This window comes from Leptonychotes weddellii, chromosome 3 (genome assembly GCF_054177405.1).
Source record: "Leptonychotes weddellii isolate Sample4059 chromosome 3, ASM5417740v2, whole genome shotgun sequence".
NCBI classification, from domain to species: Eukaryota; Metazoa; Chordata; class Mammalia; order Carnivora; family Phocidae; genus Leptonychotes; species Leptonychotes weddellii.
The window spans coordinates 102,962,710-102,987,517 of record NC_138371.1 but is presented as its reverse complement, the minus strand read 5'-3'; the positions used below and the strand labels follow the sequence as shown (position 1 = coordinate 102,987,517).

At 34.5% G+C, this 24,808-nt stretch overlaps 1 protein-coding gene across 4 annotated transcripts in view; it reads right to left on the bottom strand.

Moving 5' to 3' along the window:
• Positions 1-24,808, bottom strand: part of ZMYM2 (zinc finger MYM-type containing 2) — an 86,594-nt gene that overhangs the window by 24,065 nt on the left and 37,721 nt on the right. For 3 of the 4 annotated variants that reach the window (XM_081815394.1, XM_081815393.1, XM_081815395.1), the window contains 8 exons: positions 22,348-22,464; positions 20,115-20,265; positions 17,590-17,762; positions 10,491-10,656; positions 9,898-9,932; positions 3,140-3,269; positions 2,027-2,142; positions 896-1,067 (listed from right to left, as the gene is read on the bottom strand). In XM_081815394.1, the coding sequence (XP_081671520.1) occupies positions 896-1,067; positions 2,027-2,142; positions 3,140-3,269; positions 9,898-9,932; positions 10,491-10,656; positions 17,590-17,762; positions 20,115-20,265; positions 22,348-22,464 (1,060 nt within the window). Of the gene's footprint in view, positions 1-895; positions 1,068-2,026; positions 2,143-3,139; positions 3,270-9,897; positions 9,933-10,490; positions 10,657-11,776; positions 11,827-17,589; positions 17,763-20,114; positions 20,266-22,347; positions 22,465-24,808 lie in introns of those variants that run through there. The other variant, XR_014143942.1, reaches the window with a different exon arrangement.

Here is a 24,808-nt window from a genome sequence, read left to right as displayed (position 1 = left end):
TTCACTTCATTAAAAAACAAATAAAACCACTGGTTGCAACCCACTAAGTTAATTTGTAACAAAGTCCTCCACAAAAACTGTCACATTATGAAATACATAAAATTTTTAGTGTTTCTATTGTGCTCTAGGGTAATGGGAATCAGGCAGCTCATGGCTGAAAAAGGTCTCTGGGTGGTACCAGAGGAGTAAGGGTAGGAATAAATACTCTTAAGAGAATCATCTACAACATACTTATGCCATTTGGCAAACACTGCCCTAACAGAAGTTAGGATAAACCCTGGTTTAGATAATGCAAATTACTTTATTAAGTATAGCCAACAAAACAAAACTGGGGATAACCATAACAAAATAAATGTTTGGATCATTATTAAAGCCAACAAGTTATTTTTGTGTCTGAGCTAGTACATTAAAACAGGAATAATTCTGAGTTGATTTTACAAGTCAAATTCGATTACAATTAAAACAAGGACTGTACAAATTGTACAAAGTCCTGCTTAAAACTGGGCATGGGGTGACGCCTGGGTGGCTCAGTCGGTTAAGCGTCTGCCTTCGGCTCAGGTCATGATCCCATGGTCCTGGGATCGAGTCTCACATCGGGCTCCTTGGTGAGCAAGGAGCCTGCTTCTCCCTCTGCCTACCTCTGTCTCTCTCTCTCTGATAAATAAAATCTTTAAATATATATATATATATTAAAACTGGGCATGGCATAAGAGAGCATGTGGCTAGATAGAGTACGGATCTCTTCATACAAAAATACATTTTTGTTGCAATGCTCACCCACTCCCATTTCAAGGTGAAACATAATGATATGTCCTGCAACATACTATATTAATTATAACACTTACTGAAAACCAATGATAAACTTATTCACAAAGTGAAATATAGTGCAACTCACTGTTGATGTTGGCAGCTTCTGTTTTCCCCTCATCTTCAGTTATCATATCTGTCATTGTAAGCAGCTCTGCATCAAGAGGATCTGAAGAAACTTTGCTTTTCAGTTCCTCGACTGCTGCAGGGATCTTCTCACTGCTATCCAATGAGGCAGGCAGAAAAACAGGAACCGGCACCTAATTAACCAAAATATTTACTGTTAGGTTTACTCAACATTAGAAGATAATTTTCCGGGGGGTGCCTGGCTGGTACAATCAGTGGAGTGTGCAACTCTTGATCTTCAGATTGTAAGTTGGAGCACTACATTGGGTGTGGAGATCTCTTAAAAATAAAAATCTTAAAAAAAAAAAAAAAGGAGGGGGGCATGCCTGGGTGGCTCAGTCAGTTAAGCGTCTGCCTTCGGCTTAGGTCATGATCCCAGGGTCCTGGGATCGAGCCCCACATCGGGCTCTCTGCTCAGCAGGGAGCCTGCTTCTCCCTCTCCTGCCCTTCTCCCCTTCCCACCTGCTCTTCCTTGTGCTCTCTCTCTAATAAATAAATAAAGATAACTTCCCAAATTAAAAATTATTCTAACACATGATCTTCTTTATAATACTTTGGAAAAAACACATACCAAAACTAAGATGTCAATTTTAACAACGAAAGCGCAGAGTATAAGCAGCTACTTTTTGAAATAAAAATTAAAGAAAAATAATTTTTGAGATACCTCTGTCCCCAGGGTACTATGATAGCCAAGCCCTGGCATAGTGTCGTTACTGCAAGTGATTTAGGACAAAATAATGTAATCATAATTCATATGAAATTCTATTCCGTGTTTAAGTTTTAAAACTTACAACTTCACAAATATTTTTCTCTAAAATGAACTCAAACATAAGACACTATATATATATATATATATATATATGCATAAAGCAGACACAGACATTTGCTAAACTTCACCTTTAAGGATGAACATATACTTGATTAAACACAAAGCAAACACTGACAGATTCAACCAAACCTAAGTTAACTGATGAAGGCAAAGACTCAACCCTGTTTTACTAGCTTCACTACATTGTTCTCCCACCTAATGCCTGATAAACCTCAAAATGAAAACAAAAAACAAACAAACAAAAAAACTTAAAATCCGACTTACAGGAACAGGAACCGTAGTAGGAACAGGAATATTCTGACTGTACATGTGCATCGGTACTGGGATATACACAGGCACAGGGATAGGCACTGGAACGTATTCTGTCTTCCAATTATCATCTAAAAATACAAAATGTGTTTAAGGAGCAATGTTAAGTAACATTTACACATAGTTACTCAATGTTAAATTTGGTAACAAAGAAAAATTTAAGTGCCTCATTTCCCTTTTAAAAGAAATTCCTGGGGGTGCCTGGGTGGCTCAGTCAGTTAAGCATCTGCCTTTGGCTTAGGTCATGATCCCAGCTCAGGTCATGATCCCAGCTCAGGTCATGATCCCGGCTCAGGTCATGATCCCGGAGTCCTGGGATCTGGGATCGAGCCCCAAGTCAGGCTCCCTGCTCAGCGGGGAGCCTGCTTCTCCCTCTCCCTCTGCTGCTCCCCCTGCTGTGCTCTCTCTCTCTCAAATAAATAAATAAAATCTTAAAAAAAAGAAAGAAAAGAAAACAAATTCCCTGTTTTCACAAAATTAGGTAAGGTAAAAACAAAACTAAATACAGTAACTGTTTTAATAAAGACAGAAAAATAGAATTTAGGCCTTTTTTTTTTAATACAAAGAAAACATCCCTTAAAAACATTATATAGTTCCAGGTATCCTATCAGATTCCCCTCACATCCCCTGCATAAAGATTTATCTAATCAAACAATTAGAATACATTTAAATTTCATAAAAATATATAATTGAATGATATCATCTCATTCTGACAAGGAAACAGAACTGTTAACATTATAGGTCACATTTACAGAGATGATTTTCTCAGAGGGATTACGGTAACTTTAGTGAATCTTAGCCCCAAGGAAATTTTTGATACAGCATTTTTTCACCTGTGACATAATTTATATTCTGAGCCTTTAACAGAGATTGATTTTCATTAATTATTTTAAATAAAATGCTGTATTCTCAAGGTAATGTCTAAATGTAGATAAGCAAAATCAACAGAAAATGACAAAGTGACCAAAACAAATACATTCCATAGCCTATTATTTGAGAAAAGCATGAATTTCAGTAAGTGAGGTATTAAGTATAGGGAAGTATGTAAGTCAAATTTTCCTAAGTTACCTGTCTGACAAGATTTGGTCTGCATGTGAGGTTTACAATAAGTAGCTTTCGTCATTGTTAAAGGTTTGCAAAGAACGGCTTTGTTCTTCATCTCTTTGTTAGGTGTTGGAGAAGGGGGTGGTGCTGAACCCTACAGAGGAAGCAAAGAGCAACATTTTATTTTTGCCTCTAATTTTTATTACTTCCTGGTGTTAATGAATATCTGGTTTCTAGATCATGTGGAGGGAACACATAAAAGTTTAAGAATATAACCAAATTATGTTATTATTACTATGTTTACCATAGTCTTAATCTGAAAGGATCAATGTGAATCTGTCCTAACTACTGACAAAGCAGGAGAAATCATTCATTCTACAGAACTGTGTGACCTCAATGGATATTTTTTAAAAAACATAAAAAGACAATTTTTACTTTTAGGTAAAAAACAGAAGATTGTTAGCCTGAATTTTGAAAATAATTAGGTTCTTTTAAATTTATTTGAGAAAGATTCTTAGTTATTATGGCCACCTGATACACACTAGTTCTCTCTACTGGATAAACAGCTTATATATGTTACTAAATTTTAAAAGATAAAAAAAAAATGATGAAAAGAATTACCATATTATCAAACTTCAAACTATTTTTTATATCCCAGCAATTGCAATTTCAGAAACCTGCCCTAGATAATAGTCTCTCAAATGTTTTTACCATGTTCACTGTAGCATTATTTGCAATTGAGAACACCCCGCCCCTCCCGGGCATAACACACACACACACACACACACATACACACATACACAATCTAAAAAAAGCTAAAGATCTGTCCAGAAGGGACTAAACATAGGTGCTCTCCATATATTGATATAGGAAAAAAGGTAGAGAATACAGAATATTTGAGGTACTTAACTTCTAGACAGTCACCATGAATACTTAAGTAGTGAATACAGAACCATAACTCCAAAAGGAAATACAACGTTAGGTTCCTACAAGCCTTTGGTCACAAGATTTTCATCAACAGATCAATACATAACAGTGTTTCTATTGAAACACACTTGATTTCATATATATTTCTTACAAATAATTATACTCTGTGTTTCTTTATATCATGATTACAGCATTTTTATGTACTGTAGTATACTATGATTATTAACACTTTCACTCAGATGTGTACACTCCTGCATAGTACAGATACAGTACACATATACTATATGGTACTCATACTCAGTCCTGTTAACACATACTGTATATTGTACACTAATGTAAATAAAGTCCTGGAAAAAAAACCAAAGAGTAAACATGGAACATTTTATAAAAATATTAACATCTTACTCTTAGTGGACATGCAGGATGTACAATGGGGCAATGCACTGTGTGGTTAAACCTCTCAACCTTTGGCGTGCCCATAAAAACCAAGGGAAAGGTTGATGGCAATTATTCTGCAGAAGAGGAAGAAGTCGGTGACTTGGTGAGGGAAGAAGAGGGTGACATCTGGCAGTTCTACCTCAAGAGTTTGGCTCTTGTAATTTCTTGACAATGTCAGCACTTTTCCCTCCCAAACTGGCTTCAAAAAAAGAAGTCAGCCTGTCTGCTTGGCTTTTCACCTCAAATCTTTTAAAGCATCTTTACATGAGGGGCAACCACAGTGGTGCTTAAATTGCAGCTTTGTTCAGCATAGGGTCATATTCTTCCATGTCACTGACAATTCTTCCAAAGGCAGAATTCCATTCCAATATTTTGGCCATTCTTAGGAGTCTTGGGCTGACTTTCATCACTGAATCTGATGCCTTGTTTTGCCATCTTGCCAAGGTCTTCACTGGTAGGCTCTACTGCCTTCTCTACCAAACTTCCTCCATATCGTCCTGCACGTCCCCAAAGCCTTCTTCACTTACTTGGTGCAATACACATTACGTTTTTAACACTTTTTTTTTTTCCTGTGACACCTTCAAAAACTTTGAAATTTTTCACAGTGTGGTCAAACATTTTCCCAATTATTCATGGTAGCTTGCTTGATGCTGTCCTAAGCTGTGCCAACATAATAATGCTGCGTATGGTAACTAACTTCCAATAATCAGGGTGGTTTCCTTGTTGGTGTTGAGAGCCTTGAAAGCTTTCTCATGAAGTAGGTCTTGAAACTTTAATTACGCCCTAATTGAGGGGCTGGATGAGAGAGAGAGTGTTTGGGGGCATGAAAGGAACTACACTGAGATAGGCATTTTTGAGTTCTTCAAGACAATGGAAATCATCCAGTAATAAAACCTCAAAAAACCTCAAATGCAAGGTTTTCATTCTGGAGACAATGTTCAACTTCTAGGATGAAGCAGCTGGGAGAACCAATCACAGAATATTTTAGATACCATTCATGCTTTTTTTTGTTCCACCTCTAATGGACTGGCATATAGCTCAGTTTTTTCCCTGGATTTTTCATGGATTTTGGGCTCTATGCACCAAGGGGGGATTGAGGTTATCCTTGGCATTGGCACACAACAGCAAGGTTGCATGGTTTCTAAACTATTTAAAGTCAGGGGCTTTGAAGACCACTTGTACCACATACATTCATTTGCCACTGACCTTGTGAAAGCAAGCCAGTCCCATCAGTGTTGAAAATCTGTTTAACTGTATATCCCTTCTTCCTGTGTTAACACTTGGCTGGTATTCTCCCAAAGCATCCTGGTCCTGATCTGCAGAAATCACCTCGCATGCAAGTTTAACATTTTCCATACCATTTTGCTTGAAATGTGAGCTAGCCAGCAGTAGGCAAGAAGGGTTTAACATTTTCCTGAGCCTGTGTAACATGCTCTATGTAAGCTGAAAACCTCACAACAATGCTGTTTCACTTTTTTTTTTAATTAGTCCTAAGTCCATGAATCCATAAATATAATCACTCTTCCTTCTTTTCCATAGCTTCACCATGTACTATAGATTTTACTTCAGTACTCAGAGTTGCCTCATCTACAGACTGGTGAATTTCTTATTCCTTTCTCTAAGTGTACCATATTGTTGATTCATGAACATTAAACTCACTGCCAACTGAATGAAGCTTACCTAATACACATCATTTCCTCCATAAGGCACAGAGCAGCCTTCCTGTGCTTAGGAACACTAGATATGGCTTTTTAATACTACTCTTGGGGGATCTTTTATAAAGCAAAATCACCAACAAAAAGGACAAAATATAAAAAAGGTGGTACTAATTGACTATGAAAAGGACACCTGCTTATAGGATGAAGTGAGACAAGAAGGGAAAGCCTTGCCTTGTTCCACCTCAGCAGGAAGATGCACCTCAGGAGACTCATGTTTTTCACCAATCTGCACCATGTCTGCAAATTTCTTTGAAATTGCCATGGGTATTGATTTAGGGGCTACCATTTAGAGAATAGGCAAATTTGCAAATATGAATGATGATCAATTGTACTTAAAGCACTTACTGTTTAATAAATTTATCTGTGCATATTTAAAGGTGTAGAAAGATACAAATTTTTTGAAAGACTGTTTCAGGTAGATATCTCACGAGTTACAAATAATGCATATGGCCAAGGAGATGGTACTATTCTAGATTCATCAGGATTTCAAACCACATTATTAATCAGCTAAGAAAAAGAGCTACAAACAAGGAGTTAGGGAATTTAGTCCTAAAATTACTGCTGTGTAACATCAGGCAAGTGACTCAGTCTCTTGTGGCTCAATTTCCTCAACTGTAAAATGGGCAGAATAATATAACAAATAGGTATTGAGTATCTACTACATACCAAGACTAGGTAAGCCTGGTCCAAGCTGGAAAATACCCTAGAATCCCCACATAAGAACAAGGGGTCCAAAATCATACATTTTGTAGATTACTCAAGGTTTTACCTCCTGTCATTTAGAAACATTACATCATGTCAAATAAACTATGCCACCTAGTGAAGACCTACACTTGATAATGCTTCTTACTTTTCTGCTTCTCAACAAGCAAGATCTACTTCTATTTATAATGAATACTGAAGGAGGACCCAAAATAAAATTATAATGACAAAAGCTACCATCTGTTCAGTATTTGCTTCATGCCAGACACTATGTGCTACAGATAATATATACCCCCTAAAATTCATATGTTGAAATCTAATACCCAATGTGATGGTATCTGAAGGTGTGGCCATTAGATGGGGATTATATTATGACAGCAGAGGCCTCATGAACGGGATTAATACCCTCATTAAGCAATCCTAGAGATGCCTTACCCCTTTCCACCATATGAAGATACAGTGAAAAGATGGCTATTTATAAACCTGGAAGCAGGCCCTCACCAGACACTGTTATCCGCTAGCAACTTGATTTTAGACTTCCTAGCCTCCAGAACTGTGAGAAATAATTCCTGTTGTTTGTAAGCCACCTCACTTATGGTATTGCTATAGCAGCTCAAATGGACAAAGACATTACATAAAGCACCAAATTTACATAACTCATGAAATGAGTTATTTAATTCTCCTAACACTACAAGAGGTAGGCCTTTTAATCACTCCCACTTTATTTTCTCATCTGAAAACTAAGGCTCGGAAGTTACACAACCTGGGAAAGATGACAGAGCTAAAAGTTCTGAGGTCAGGATTCAAGTAAATTAACCTAACACCAAAGCCTATGTTCTTAACTACTATACATACTGCCTTTATGAGGTCTGGTACAGAGCAGCTACTATGTATTTAATGCTTACTATGTGATAACCCTGAAGTAGGTACTATCTTCATCACCATTTTTCAAACAAGAAATTCACACCAAGAACTTGTGTAAAGGGACTTGTCCAAAATTATACAGCTAAGCTCTCACCCTTTGAAGTTTATGGGTAGGGAATTAAAAGACTTCAAAAGCTTACAAAGAAAAGATGGGAAAGGGCTTTTATAAGACAAAAGGCAACAATTGCAGTGGCACATTGATTTATCCTTCCCTAGACCCTTCTGGCTGTCATATAATGTGGTTCAAGTGCTAGGAGAGGAAGAAAGTATCTGATATTATGCTGGTAGAAGGTGGGCCTTAAAGCCTTGGTCAAAAGCTTACATATTTGAAACAAGGTTGGAAGTTGCCTTATGGCTACAAAGTGAAAATATGGAGTGACCATCTTTATATCCTCATCATGGATAAAAGTGCCTGGTATTAAAATGAGATGATTCAGCTGAGTATTTTGATGTATTTCTGAATTATTTGATTTTAAATGTAATTCCATAAGGGGGGGGATGACATATAGGGGAGTAAAGCAAGGGAGAAAGCACTCTTACTTTCTTAGGATTCTTAACTACTAACATCAAAAGCAAAAACTGAACAGAATAATGTAAAATCACTAATTTTTCAACTTTGTCATTGATCCTAAATTGTGGTTACATATTAAAATCACTTGAAGAACTTTCCAAAAACACAATTTCTGAGTTGGGGGCTAGGCATTGGAAAGTTCTGGAAACTCCCCAGGTGATCCAAATGTGTAGCCAGATCTAAAAACCATTGATTTATTCTTTCTTACCAGGTCAAAAACTCAGAGACTTAATATAATGCCAATAAATGACTCCTATAGAGCTTCCCTTGGATACGGATGCCAGGAATACCAATATTCCAATACTGGTGATTATTGTTACTCAGCATACAAGAGGGCAGGCTCACTGTGCTTCAAAGTATAGCAAAACATTGCTTCTTCTCTTTATTCGTTACATACAAATGGACACTTTCAACTTATAAAAAGTCTTAAAATGCTAACATAAAAGCAGAATTTGATGTATTACACCAAAGACTAAAGAAAAAAATCCACAGGACACATTATGGAAATATTTCTCATATTTAAAAACTTGTGGGGCGCCTGGGTGGCTCAGTCGTTAAGCGTCTGCCTTGGGCTCAAGGTCATGATCCCAGGGTCCTGGGATCGAGCCCCGCATAGGGCTCTCCGCTCCTCGGGAAGCCTGCTTCTCCCTCTCCCACTCCCCTTGCTTGTGTTCCCTCTCTCGCTGTGTCTCTCTCTGTCAAATAAATAAATAAAATCTTTAAAAATAAAATAAAATAAAAACTTGTAAGTCCTGGCCCCCAAAACAGACCTTCAGATACCTATTTGAGAAACATAAACTCAAAGCCATTAATAATCTGGCCCAGCCTATCCTTTTACCTCATTTTCCATGATTCCACCACAGGTGCCCCTGAAGTTTGGCCCTAATGAATAGTTATGCATGTCCTTAGCACATTCCTCCTACTTTTCATCACTGTCTATCTGGCAACCTTCTACTCAACTGTTCTAAAGCTTTTTCACAGCCACCAGGAACAAATACAATAATTCAGTCAATCATTTCAAACATAGTATTGCTACTGCCTTAAAGATTATGGGTACTTTGAGGCACCTGGGTGGCTCAGTTGGTTGACTGTCTGACTTCGGCTCAGGTCATGATCTCAGGGTCCTGGATTCAAGCCCCATGTGTCAAATGAGTGGGGAGTCTGCTTGTCCCTCTACCCTCACCCCCAATTGTGCTCATGCTCACTCAATCTCTCTCTCAAATGAATAAATAAAATCTTAAAAAAAAAAAAAAAGATTATGGTTACTTCAACTCAAATACCATTTATATGTCTATCTCCACCAATATGGGTAGAAGCCATAATTAATTCACCTTTATATTCCTTAGCATATATGAAAGTATCGGTTTTATTTACCTAAATACTTCAACTGTCCCAAGAGAGGAAAGTAAAAATCTTTTATTATGATCAGATTAAATTGGACTATATATTTATGCCCACATTATAAAAATCAATATTTAGCACTTTACTTAAGCAATACTTACTGTCATTTTGGTTCGGGACGTCTGACAACCCTGATCTAAAAACAAACAAATTTAAAATAAGACAAATATCACTTTCTTCAGAATTTTCTAAATCTGTATTTCTCATTAAATGTTACTGATTTTTTAAAATAGTTAATGAAGAAAACGTTGTAAGCTATTTCAAGTAAAAAGTATCAAATTTGAGAGCTGAAATACAAAGCTAAATAAGTGGAATTAACCCTTTTCCCATTTTGTCCTCTCAGAAAATATTCATTGCTTTGGGTTCAATACTGTGTTCTTATGCTTAACTCTTAAATAAGTCACAACTTCTAAAGGGTTTTCATTGTTCCTCCCAACCTACTCCCAGCACATACAATTTCCTAAAACCGGTCTTCATTTAAAATTGCCATTTTTTTTCAACTAGCACTAAATTTTTAAAAGAGAATAAAAAACAATACACCTACAGAAATATCATACAGGGCACCTCCACCCAGACAAAATGGACTATGCGTTATCCAAAATCAACTATTCATTATCATTAGTTTGAATACAGATCTAAGAAACTAAACACTGCTATACAAGTTTTTCAAGTTACTACCTAAATTATTACATACCATAATGTAAGTTTTCAGGTCCTTTCTGAGTTGTCATGTTGGGCTCGTTTTGCTGACAGTAGAAACGTAGTAAGCAGTGTTGATCACAGAAATGTTTCATTTCTCCACGCCACTGCACTCTCTCTTTAAGCGTTCCTTGAGATTTACAACAGTCACACCTTGCAGCCTTAATAAAAAAAGGAAGGCATCAGACATTTCAAATTAAAAAAATTTAAAAACTCAGACATGTACTTTAAAAGATTTATAAAAGTTTATCAGTGATTATTGCCAAATATAAAGCAATTTCTGATAAAAAATATAAATCATAAACATACAGTAAAAATCCACAATAAAAGTGAAAAAAATGTAGCAAAATTTACCTAATTGTCAAAATCCCTTTCTATACTTACCAGCAGTTAAAGACCAGCATTACAAAGATAGGATACCAAAAAAAAGTGAACACTAATAGACCAAATTGGACAATATATTTTAATATTTTAAAATAATCTTGAGGACCCTAATGATATAGTGGTAGAAGTTTCCTACAATCAGATTACACTGAAAATCTCTGATTAATAAACAGATTTCCTGTGTTCAACTGATAGCTCAAGAAAATCAATTTAAAGAAGTTGTATAAGACCAGAAAAATTCTGAAGCAAGCTCTTATGAGAAAATCATGGATGTTAAGTTGAAGTATTTTCAACAGTTTAATAAATTTAAAGAGCTTTATTAAATATGCTGATTTAAGTATTAACAAGGACTTTAAGTTCATGTTTTAAAACACTCAAATCTTTAATTAAAAAAGCTATATTTTAGGACAACAATCAGCCCCAACTAGTAAAATTAATACATAAAACATTAAACCTTATAATGGTGAATCCATAATCCAGGGACAGATTTTCATTTTTTAGTGAACCCATTTCCCCTAAATTTTGCCCATTTTCACTATTTCTTAACAACTTGATCAATGAGTGGACCAAAAGATATGAATGATTAATTCCAAATACAGTTCTTTTCATAATTGTTTGATCCAGTTAGAGTAGAAATAAATTACCATATTTTTTAAATTACCCTTTGGTTTAACTAACAACTTAGAAGTTTTGATAAAGCAATACACATTACGTTCATAATAATCATGTAGCTTTTCCTCATTACCTAAATAATCTATAGTTCTATACTGTGGGTTTTGAAACCTCTCACTTTATTTCTCAATAGGAGTTCTATGCATAAATACCCTGTCAAAATTCCTAGGCAGGAATACTAACAAATGATTGTGCTGATAAACAGGTCTTATATAACAAACATACCCCAAGGTTAGAACACAGGCTCTTTTTTTTCTCCAGGTCAGGTATTTCTCCTGCTGAATAAATGTTAAATGAATGAAGATTTGTAGTATAAATTATGACTACTAAGTGATGCCAAAATCACATCTCTTGTCCAAAAACTGTGAGCTCAAATTTTATATTGCCAGTAATATTATGTGGTAACTTCAGTAACATTAGCACTTATTATCAACTAGGTCATATTTTACTCAATAATGAAAAAGGTCCCTGGTCACCACCCAAAAACTGTTCTTTAAAATAACCTTTAAGTATTCAAAGTTTCAACGTTTAGTTCCCTTTTTATACTTTATACCCAAGACAAAGCACAAAGGAAGAAATCAAAAGCTTAACATTCTAATTATTGAGTCTAAACAGTACAAAAACATAGCAAAAGTGAAGTTGTAGCCTGACTACCTCTCATTCACTGAGAACCTGAAAAATAAAAGCCGGGCATATTATATCTACTCTCTACAATCCTCACCACAGTACTGGAAATGAAGTAACTTGTCTAAGGCCAAACATTAAAATGCAGAGACAGGATTCCAAGCAGACAATCCAAATCAAAAACTGGGCTTTATTTAGTGTATCAAGTTATAAAGACAATGGAAAGACAAAATGAGTTAATATAAATAACTAGAGAATAAAAATCCTAATAAAGGTAAAACGCTGCAAGAAGGTTCTCAATGTAACATCTAAAACCCAAATCAATTTGTATAAAATGTATTCAAATCACTACATATACTATGCTAATTCTTAAAATACTTCTATTTACACAAAAATTTAGAAGGTCAAAGCACATTCTCCTCAAAGAATCTGAACAATGAAATCACTTCATTATTTTATAATTATAGACATTTGGATTTTGTAGTAACAATATTTGAAGCTTTCTTCCAGAAGGTTCAAAACAAATTTAGATGATTTCTCTGTACCCGAGGACCAAAATTAATGCCAATTAGCAAATGGAAATAAAATATGTACATATTTTTTCAGAATGGAAGGATAGTAACAATACTCAATACTAAATCCAAGTTCAATGCCATAATCAAAGTTGCAGAAGTTGTGAACCTCTTTTCCATTTGGTTTTTTCTTTTATAGCCACTCATGCAAATTCTGGGTAAAGTTTGGAACTGAGCTTAAAATACAATGGCTAATTGGAAAACATTGTTAAAAATGACCATGATTCCTTACGAAAACTACTTCCTTCCAACCATAGGAGAGAACTCTTAGAAAAGCTTAACATTTCTACAGCATAACAACCGAAGTACAGGGCGCCTGGGTGGCTCAGTCAGTTGAGCATCTGACTCTTGGTTTCAGCTCAGGTGGTGATCTCATGGGCTCAGGTGATCTCATGGGTCATGGTATCCCCCCAGATGAACTCCGCAATTGGGGCAGAGTCTGCTGGAGCTTCTCTCCCTCTGCCCCTAAATCCCCACCCCGACTGCGCACACACTCTGTCTCATAAATAAATCTTAAAAAAAAAAAAGGAAGAAGAACTGAAGTATAACTTAAGTTGCTGGTTTCAAAAATACCACTTCAGGGAGCCTGGGTGGCTCAGTCGTTAAGCGTCTGCCTTCGACTCAGGTCGTGGTCCCAGGATCCTGGAATCGAGCCCCGCATCCAGCTCCCTGCTCAGCGAGGAGCCTGCTTCTCCCTCTCCCACTCCCCCTGCTTGTGTTCCCTCACTTGCTTTGTCTCTCTCTGTCAAATAAATAAAATCTTTAAAAAATAAATAAATAAATAATACAATTTCATCATCTACTTAGTGGTCTTCCTGTCACTATGGAAAATCAGGGATTGTCTGTTATGGGGGGGAGGGGTGGAGTGGATTAACAGTCACCAGTTCAAAAAACCTAAATAATATGCGGGTACTAAATTCTTAATTCAAAAATCTTAATCCAGCATCTCAGCCAATACAGGAATCTCTCTTTCAATAATTGATAATAGGTCATTCAGCCTATACTGATGCAGTCCCTTATTATTTGGCAGTTTCAAATTCTCACTTTTGGTTGATATATATACATCCTTGTAACTTGCCCATCTACTTGTTTCCCATTTCACCAATCAGACCTAATTTTGAGGAGGGGAATTCATGAATATGAATGAAATAGGGGATTTTACAGTCATTTAAAAAATAATTATTTATGACTTCCTACTAAGTACAGTTATTCACTAAAAAAAAAGGGAAAAAAAATGCTGTGATAAAAGGGTAGGTGATTGAAGGCAACGCATTCAAGTGATAGGAAATCTTCAGTTACCAAAAAGCACATTTAAAGCAAGAATATTAGATATTCCCTTTCTAAAATTATTTCAAAAACAAAGAATAATTTTTTAAAATAAATATTTCTAGCAAATTTTTTACAAAAAAAGAGAAAATTTAAAAACCCAGTATTTTTTATTCAACTACCCTTTTATGACTAAGATTTACTAAAACATAAGTATTAATTTGATTAAACCCCATAAATCATATTTTTATACCATTACAGGGCATTTACATTAAAGAATGCTGCCATTCACTACTGGCTTGTACAGCAAATCAAAACCCGTGTTAAAAAACTATAATTTGTAGCAATAACATTCAAGAAAAGATTATTAGTTCTACAAAGAATTACTGTGAAGTATTCTGGAAAACAGTAGGTCTTTTGAATTAACTTCACATTATCAAACACCTAGCTATTATTCCATTACAGTACTAACCCCTTTTTCTCCTAAAATTTCAAACTTACAGAGATCAAAACATCTCTCCTCCCACCTGCTTTCACATTATGCTGGAAACATTTATTTATCTACTTCCTTCTAAAGAACAATTTGGGAGAAGAAAAAAACGTTAACTTTACCTCTCAACATTTTCTGGTTGCATGATTTCAACAGATTTTGTATTCCAATTTAGAAGAGACAGTATTTAATAAATCTCTATTTAAATCCAAATGCAAACCATTATACAAACCAAAAAACACAGATCATTCAAAACATCTTGTCAAGTAAAAGAAACAAAAGCCAAAATTTTTAAAGTATACTTATAAATATTTAAATTTAATTTAAATAAATAAAAATGTAAAGTTATTTATACTATAGATAGTCTATGAACTTGAGGCACAAAGATAAGAAGGTGGAAAATACAATGTATGTGCTCCTCTGGTTAGGAAGCAAATGCTCATGACTAAAGGTGAAGTTAACAAACTAGACTGGCTACCTGTTGTTTTTAAAGTTGCTTTTAAAGTTTCCTTTTAAAAAATTGTTTTTCTAATAAAAGCTGGACTGACTGTTAAGTGTCACATTTATAATGAACTAAAATCTAAAACTTGAGTTCTTAAATTTAAAAAGTGGAAGAGGAAAGGTCAAAAAAAAATCGTAATTTGGTTTGGGACTCAACTTACTACATTTTCAAGATGATATCAGGATGGTAGCAGTGAACAGGAGAGACTCATGAGAGGTATAAGAAAATAAAATTTGACACACAGAACAAAGTTATTCCTTGATTTAGTGTTGGTTGCCACCACAGAGAAGCCAATGATGAATAAGGAGGGCAACTCTTCATCTCAAAGCTGGTATTCCTATTGATCATAGAAAAATCATCATTACTTGCTTTACAAATCCCTACCATTATGATAAAATGATATAACCTTTATTCCTCAGGTTAGTACAGTAAAAATGTATGTAATATATGTATGTAAAATGTTAGTAAAATGTATGTAAAAATGTTAGTAATGTAAAAATGCTATTGTGCATATTACACAAACATTTGTTGGGTTTAATATAAGACAAGGAATAACAATAAAAATGTGTTTAATGTACAAAATATTGACTTTACACCAACAGATAATTACAACTGGTTATTTAACTAACATGTTGTTATATATCCTGAAATGCACTGCCTCACCAAAATTTCATCATTAAACATTGCATAAAAACATTAGACACAATTATCCTTTAAAATAAATAGCAAAATGGAACAAATGGCAGTATCTAGAGTAATATGGTCTTTTGCCAAAGAACACTTCTTTGCTTCCCCCAAAAAGAACAAACAAAAAAACAAAAAGACTTCTCTATTTTAAGTACTATAAAAGAAAACAAGAAGAAATCATTCAAAGAAAGAAGCCAAACAGAAGTACATTTAGTGTTCTGTGGATAAAAAAACAAAATCCTCCAAAAAGGATTTTAAAATATTAAAGGTCTGGATTCACAATTACACAATTAGGCAGAAATTTGCACAATAAAATGACAGAGAAATCATATTTATCATATGGTAACAGTTTTTGTCTCTCAAACTATAAAATAAACGATCAAAAGGGTAACCAAAAGGAAGAATAAAATGGAATTTTCCCATCTTTATAATGTAGCCACTAAATACCTTTGCTGTTTTGAATCCAAAACAAATTTTCAAAAATAAAACCTCCCAAACAGGGGAGAATGTTCATATGTGTTAAACAAAACTGAGCTTTTAAATAAGCTATTAAAGTAACATTTTGAGTGATTTCTCAAAATTGCTACTGTCTTTAATAGAACAACAGGTTAGATTAGATTAAAACAAATGTTAGAGGATGTTAGTATGTTTGTCCTGTGTGTTTCTAAAATTTGAACCTTAATTTTAAGATTTTTTAAATTTTTAAATTATTTTAGAGACCGGGAGCTTGAGCGGGGGAGGGGCAGAAGGAAAGGGAAAGAGAGAATCTCAAGCAGACTCCAAGCCAAGCTTGGAGCCTCATGACCCTGAGATCCTGACCAGAGCTGAAATCAAGAGTTGGATGCTTAACCAACTGAGCCACCCAGGCGCCCCTAATTGTAAGACAAATTAGTCAGAAGCAACAGTAAAATAATGAAGTAATTTTAAAATTGCACCAAAACTCTTAGCCTCCACAACCTCTTTCAACTTGGAAAGCATCTTCTTTTAATTTAATAAATGTTACTTGATATGTGGAGCTGTAAACATTCAAGAACTACACCAAGAATTCTTGTAATTTTCCTAAATAATATTAGCACTAATCACTTTCATTAAGTGAACTAAATAAATAATATTCTACATATTTCAACCATTTTACCCTTTGTTTCTTTTAGCAATATTTCACAGTTTTGAAGTTATGATGATGTCGTCTTCACATGTTTTAGAAGTACAACGATAATGAAGTTTTAACATTGAGATGATTTTCCATGTTATGGACATATGAACTAATAACTTTTTCTTGGGTAATATCTGACCAAACAAAGCCCAGATTTACACTCATTTTTCTTATCTAGGAAAAAACCAACACAATGGACAAAAAAGTGGTTTATCTTTTCTAGAAGTAGATTATAATAAGACAACCACACACACTTATTTACAGTTTCAAATTAAATATTTTTGGTCTCTATCCATATAGTCTTTTCAATCTGAAACTCTCCAAAGATCCACAATTATAAAGGTAAAAAAGAACAAAGTGTTTTAAAACACATCCGAAGTGTCTAAAACAATTACCTGCTAATGTTCAAAACTGATAAAATGGTCTATTTTCTATTTGGTGAAATAAAGACACACAAATTTTAGAGAAATAATCCATTTTGTTAAACTATATTGCTGAAAATAAAGATATATTCTAGTTTGGGGTAATAGCTAAGTTAGAAAACAAGTAAAAATGCTACTTCAAGTTGTACAAAAAACTTTCTGAAATGACAAAAATTTTAATGAATTCTATAATCTGGGCAGGGTTTAATGTATGTACATTTTTTAAATAAATAAGCTACCATATTTGTAATGATAGTAACTGCAATATTTTATTAAAGATTGGATAAAGCAGTTGCTATAATAAAAAATTTTAGTTACTCGCCTTGTAGTACCAATCCTGAAATTTTTTACAGCAGTCTTCACTACAGAAATCTCTCACGACACCATCAAGTTCTTTAGTTGCTCCCTTCTTACACAGTTGAGAGCAATAGTTGCAAGTAACACATCTCAATCCTAAACGTCGTGCAAAATCCTGTTTATACAATAGTTTGCAGCCTGAAAAATACAAGGTTTTAATATTAAAGCAAAAAAACATATCAAAAACTATTCTTTGAGGTGAGAAAGAGCTTATAAGTCAAACAGATCATTAGCTTTATGAAGTGTCTATAAGTTCACATATAAGTCCTCTTTTTCTGATCAAAACTGAATAATATAATCAACAACAACCTGTAAATACTGGAACAGAGCATGGAATATTTTATTAGATCTCATGTGCATTCAAATAATGCTCTAAGACTTTCCAATCTAGTAACATCTCATAACTATTTTGTTTGGGCTATTTAAATATAATCCTGCTGAAGTATCATAGAGTAACACACCGCAAATAGGCATTAGAGAAATCAAACAGGGTAGACTGTTGAGAAGCACTGAGTAAAACTTAAAGATGTTCTCAACTAAGCAGGCATTTTAGCCAAAATTTCTAGCCTTTCTTTTCTCTGACACCCTACATGGACCTTCAGGGAAGTAAAACTGGTTTATTGACTTGTTCAGAGAAAATGTTTTGTTATTCTTTTAATAAAATATTTTTATCTACTATATGAATGCATTATTTTAAGTGATTTTACATATCAACCTTAATCTCTACAATATCTCTATATGAATTAAATAAGTTTCCATACTTTTTACTCATACTGTGCCACACAGGAATGACCTTGCACTCATATCTACTGAAATCCTACCCACTCATTACTAAGGAGTTCAAATTACACCTCCTCTGCAAATTCTACTGAACCTAGTTTTAAATAATCTTTCCTATCTGTGAACTCAAACTGCAATTGTTTTCTATTGGTTTATTTGGCAATTATTTAAGTACTGTCCTATGACTTCTTTTCTGTTATCATGAACTATATTTAAAAACCTTTTTAATATTTTACCTTCATTAAAGCTTTATCTTTCTAATTAGATTTTGATGGTAGTACTAGGTATTACATGTTTTGTTATTTCGGCCAAGTTCCAGGAGAAAACTAGGTGCAGTTAGAGAAAGCACAAAATATATTACTAAACAGGAAAAAGACACATGTCCTTTTTAAGCTTTTACTGCCTAAAGATATAAGTCCCTCCAATTGAAAATTATACTCTTATATGTCAACTCTCTATTTGCTGCTACTTGTCTATTCATTTTAGTAAAATCCATATAATCTAAATAGTACAAGATCATGGATAGGTATGTCAGCCATCAACACCAATATATTCAGACTTATGAATCACTAAGATTCGCACTAAATAAAAATTCAGGTGTGGAGTTAAATTAATTCAGAATCAATCTTTTCAATGAAACACTATGTCACTTTTCATCACGGCTATGATCTTAACAGTAAACATGGTTACCTTTCTCATCAGGTGAAATGTACTCAACTAAACTTATAAAAAGAGGAATGCCTTGTTTTATAAGCAGTACCCTCTTACATACAAAACCTCATATGTGAAATGTATAATGTATCAGACGAAGGCACTGATGGAATGGACTGATAGATCTTTTGAGTTTTCGGTCATGCAATACTGCTGGCATTTAGGATTTTCCAACCTTTTTCTTGCTCCTCACCAGCAGCAAAAATCCATATAAAAAGTGGATGGGGGCCGGGGGGAACTAACTGGAAAATGACAGATGAGGATAGCAGATAGAAAAGCTGGGAGAGTTCAGTGCCTGGGGCTAAAGAAAGAATAGAAACTGAAAGCCAGCTTAGAGCAAGAATGTGACAGTTGGGGAAAAGTGATAATAACAAGAGCCCCAAACCCATAGTTACAATCCTGGTTCCTATCTCTGGAGAATTAGAATGAGAACAGGCATTTATTTCTATAATCAGCTGCCTGGTACCAGAGCAGCAAAAGTGTAAATGAGAGGAGAAAAGAATTCTTGAATATACAATAACAAGAGCCAGTGTTTGCCTGGCATCCCAAATTAAAAACCTAAAAGTATTTTCCCATTGTAGTAATGCCACATATGATTTTCTTTCTGGTATACTGAAAACCTTTGTAGGCTAGGCACAAAGCTGGGCAGGGAAATGAACCCAATGGAAAATAATTCTAATCCACTTGTAAAATCAACTTTCAGATCACAATTTCTATGTTTAGAAATGACATATAATAATGCTTTTATTTTCAAAACTTCCTTTTAATGGGAAAAAAGGTTTTTAAATTTTTAGAGATAAAATACCTTGAGGCCCAGAGGTCTACAAATTAAAATAACAAAACAAGTCAGTAGAAAATCAAATTCAATTTTTTTTGTTCAGCTACACTAAAATTGTACAGCTACTCTGGATACATGTAGTTATATATTTAAAATATTTGGGCAAAAAATTAACATTAAATATTAATAAAAATTATGAACAACACTGTATATACACTTGCCTTCACTACAGAAAGGTCTCTTAACGCCAGAGAAATTTACTGTTTCATGAAGAGTCTTCTCCTCTTGACAGTATTCGCAATATGTAACTATGCAATGCAACTTCTTATAGTCATCTGAACAAGTTTTGCTGCAGAATTGATGCACTTTGTTCTAAATGCACAATGGGAACCTTGGTAAGTATATGACAACCACCTCAAGAACAAGTTTAAGAAATAAACAAGTCACTTTTACAGAAACAAAGTTAAATCATTTACCCAGTTAAATGTGATTGATAATCCTTGGGGATACATTTCTTTTTTTTTTTTTTCTCAGAAAAAACTCCACAAAATTCAATACCATTAACTACCCCAAAATTACTCAGTGAAATTGTAAAAGTATCACTAGAACAAGATGGCAGTCTGGTGTTGCTAAGAGAACTGGAGAAATGGGAAGAAAGCAATGGAAGATACAACATGGGTAAACTACAAAAAGATGAGAAATATGACATTAACATCAGTTTCACTCAAAAAGAAATATTCTTTGATGAGTACAGTCAAGTAGACTCAATCACATTCCTACCGCCGCTTATAGTAACAGACCTATTATGCATAAAGTATTCAATTCGGGGCCATGATACAGTGTGCTGCTAAACTTTAGACTGAGTTGGTTCCCTTGAATGGAGCTAGGTTAGCATTATTTAGTCATTTCTACTGGCCCCAAACCTACAATAGCCAGAGTTACTTTCCAGAAACCAGCCAAACACAAACAAGTTATAATTCCCAGGGCATATAATTTCCCCTCTGTTATTATGGAGGGCATAGACTAGGTCTAATCCATCTACCTAACAGGGGGCAAAGACAGCTGAAGACCAAGACAAGGAAGGTGAAAGAGTCTAGGAACCAACTCAAGTAATAAGGCAATCAGTGGAAAGTTGCCCCATTGTGGACATATAACTTATAAGAGGAAAAACAGCAACAAAGAAAATACAACTGCCAACAGTGGAATGAGAAGAAAGAGGCCCTTGAATTCTCAATCGCCTGAGTGACAGGCTCAACTCTCAGTTTGATAGACAGTGTTTCTTAACTCCTTCCAAAACTTAACCTCCATGTAAATAAAAGCAACACCAAGACTACAAAAGCCAGGTAGCATTTACATGGAGATGGTAGAAAGGACCTCAATTTCATCTAATATTATAAAAATTCAATCTAGGCAGGATCTTTATTCCCTACATAACATTATTCTCTGTGCTTGCTTATGGATTTCATTCCTCATCCCCTACTATTCCTTTATTCTTACTAGACTTTCAACATTTTTCCTGCTATGATTTAAAGAGGGTGTTAGTCACTAAAAATCATCACTGGGTGCCAACAGTAGCCTCCAAGAATAATTGGTTTAAATGCTCAATAATTTTCTAGGGACTAAAGTGTTAAAATAATGAAATTTTAGATTTCCAAAGTACTTTAGTAATCATTAGTCAGATTCTGGTTATCACCTTTCTCCTAGGACTCAGCTACTGACTTACCAATAGCCACTAAAAATTGTAGTTCAAAAGCAATCTACTGTTAGTACTATGTCTTGTACACCATTTTATTACATATTCCATGCCCTCAAAAAAGATGAAAAGAAAGAATGGCCAAAGATGAACACTGATCAAGAAAGCAATTTTCAGCCAGGTCCACCTGTAAATCCATCCGTCCATGCATTCATCCATCACTGCTCCCTTATTTAAACAAAAAATAATGATCAGGTGTTGCTAATGGCAAAAATATATGGCAAAGTAAATTAATAAAGTGGTGAAGGCAAGAGTGATGAGAAAGGGAAAATAAAATACATTTATATTAGGATTCTTTTATTAAAACAATTATAAAATGTTAAATGACAACATGGTAAATGACTAACAGATTCTAATCTGTGCAGGTAGCAGGCAATACAAAATATTATAGTTCAGACGATATTTAATAAGGATGGGGGTAAAATGGAAAAATACAGTACAAACAGATGCTCCAAGTATGTAGCTAAACAAAGTAACGTCCTGTACACTATTACAAATATAATGTATAAAGGATATGACTTTAATAAACAGATCCTTTGTTGATGCTCTTCCCACAAAAGGAAGTAAATAATTCAATCATCACAAAATCTGAAGAACTAATCCTTGTCCACTAAGAAATCAGTCATCAAATGGAAACACCATTATTATTTTACTAGACTCTTATTTAAGCAAGACAATATATATAATAAAATAGGACTTGCCTCCCATTCCAGGATTTCTGGCTTTGAACAAAAGGAATTTTTACAATAGTTGCATTTCAACTGTATATCACTTGGAGCTACAAACTGACCATTTGAAGATGACTGCATACTTAGAGCCTAAAACAAAGAACAAAACATACTTTTAGAATTATTTGTAACTATTGTTAAATTTTGACTATGTCCAGAAAATAGTATGTTTCTTGCTTAAATATTTCCTCACATAAAATTGTATTTCTGAATTTTGTATTTAAAAATTACTTACTAGTACACTAAGTTTTATGAAACTGAAATTCATTTTTTATTCAGGATTACTACCACTTATTTTAAAATTACATGAAAAAGGAAAAATCATACAGCTCAAAAATTATTTTTTACCTTTAAAAAAAACCTGAGCAAATAATAGTTAAGGTTAACCAGGTTCTGAACTAGTATTTAAACATTAAAAAAAAAAAAACCTGGCTCCTAGTTCTCTCCAATAGGTATTTTAAGTAGTAATTTGTCCCACATGCAATATTGCTATCATTTTAATTCCATCAGTGAAAACAGCCCATAATACTTTTTAAAACTGATCATTTCTTTTACAAAGTTAGGGGAAAAAAGATTTACAGACTGGAATTGATACCAATAATTTTAGTTTTATTACATTTTAAAAAGTTAAAACAATTTACAGAATAAGAAAAGATATAAGCAGGGCCCCTGGGTGGCTCAGTCGTTAAGCATCTGCCTTCGGCTCAGGTCATGATCCCAAGGTCCTGGGATCAAGCCCCGGGAAGCCCACCTCTCCCTCTCCCACTCCCCCTGCTTGTGTTCCCTCTCTTGCTGTGTCTCTCTCTGTCAAATAAATAAATAAAATCTTCAAAAAAAAAAAAGGAAAGATATAAGCATACACGGGCTTAAAAAGTTTTGTTCTAGGGGCACCTGGGTGGCTCAGTCAGTTGAGCATCCAACTCTTGGTTTCCACTCAGGTCATGATCTCAGGGTTGTGGGATCCAGCCTCGCATAAGACTCTGCCCTTAGCAGGGAGTCTGCTTGAGATTTTCTCTTTCCCTATCCCTCTGCCCCTCCCCCCTCCCACTCAGGCATGCCCACACACATCCATGCTGGGGTGTGGGGGGGTTCTGGGGGGGGATGGTGCTTGGGGGGGTGTCTGTGGGTGGTGCGGTATCTCTCTCTCTAAAATAAATCTATCTTTAAAAAAAAAGTTTTGTTCTAATTTGTAACCTGAGTGGTGAGTATGCTGATATTTATCATTCTCTAATATATATTACACATTACATATAATCTTTTGAATGTGTATAAGTTAAAAAATTTTTCAGGGGTGCAGTGGAGAGAGGAAAGAATCTTTATACAAAAAACCTTATCATTTTTTAAAACTTCTGCATACATTGTACAACACAATTAAAATTTGTTAAAAAAGAAAACATGCAGATTTAAGATAGGTCACTATTAGGTGAATACATTTTTTAAATAAAAACCAACTGTGCCCTGATGTTTCAAAAAAAACTGTGTAAGTCCATTAAGGTTAACTATTCTTTCAAAATAAATGAATACTATCCTATTACCTTATTATGAAATGGAAACATCATCTAATGAAAACATAAAATTCAAAATCTATGGTGTGTTTTAAGATAAAGGGAAAAAATGCTGCTTTTCTATTCTTTGTATCACTTTTATGCAGAGTTACAGTGATGAGGCTGCCAACACTTATCTGGATACATTCCCCAGAAATAACAGTCTACATTAAGTGTTTCTTTAAAATATACAATGTACATATACAAATTGTCTCTTCAAATCATGGGTAATACAAGTTTCAGTTAAATAAAAAAAGTAGTTAAAACATTTTCTGTTAGCATTTACAGTTTACCAACATCAAAAATAAAGTTGAAATCTGAGAAGCAGCATGCCAAAGACACTAACTACTGTTCTCTCATCTAATTAATCCTTACTCCTTAACTTCTAGTTTAAGAAAAGCCAACAAGTCGGAAGCAGTATTTACCACTCTAAGGATGTATCAATGGCCATGATCCCAACTTCCAAAATAAAAGTTTAGTCTTGAAAATGGTTTATTACCTAAATTCAGTCAAGGATGTATTAATAAAAACAACATTCACCTGGCTAAATTAAAAACTACCTCAATTTAAATGCTAATAATGGTTGTAACTACTCTAACATACTTAATGGACTACATTTTCAATTTAAATAACACAGAACAGGGCGCATGGGTGGCTCAGTCGTTAAGCGTCTGCCTTCAGCTCAGGTCATGATCCCAGGGTCCTGGGATCGAGCCCTGCATCGGGCTCCCTGCTTGGCGGGAGGCCTGCTTCTCCCTCTCCCACTCCCCCTGCTCATGTTCCCTCTCTTGCTGTCTCTCTGTGTGTCAAATAAATAAATAAAATCTTTTTTAAAAAAAATATAAATAAATAAATAACAGTACGCAGTGTCTGCAGCACTGTAGAACTGT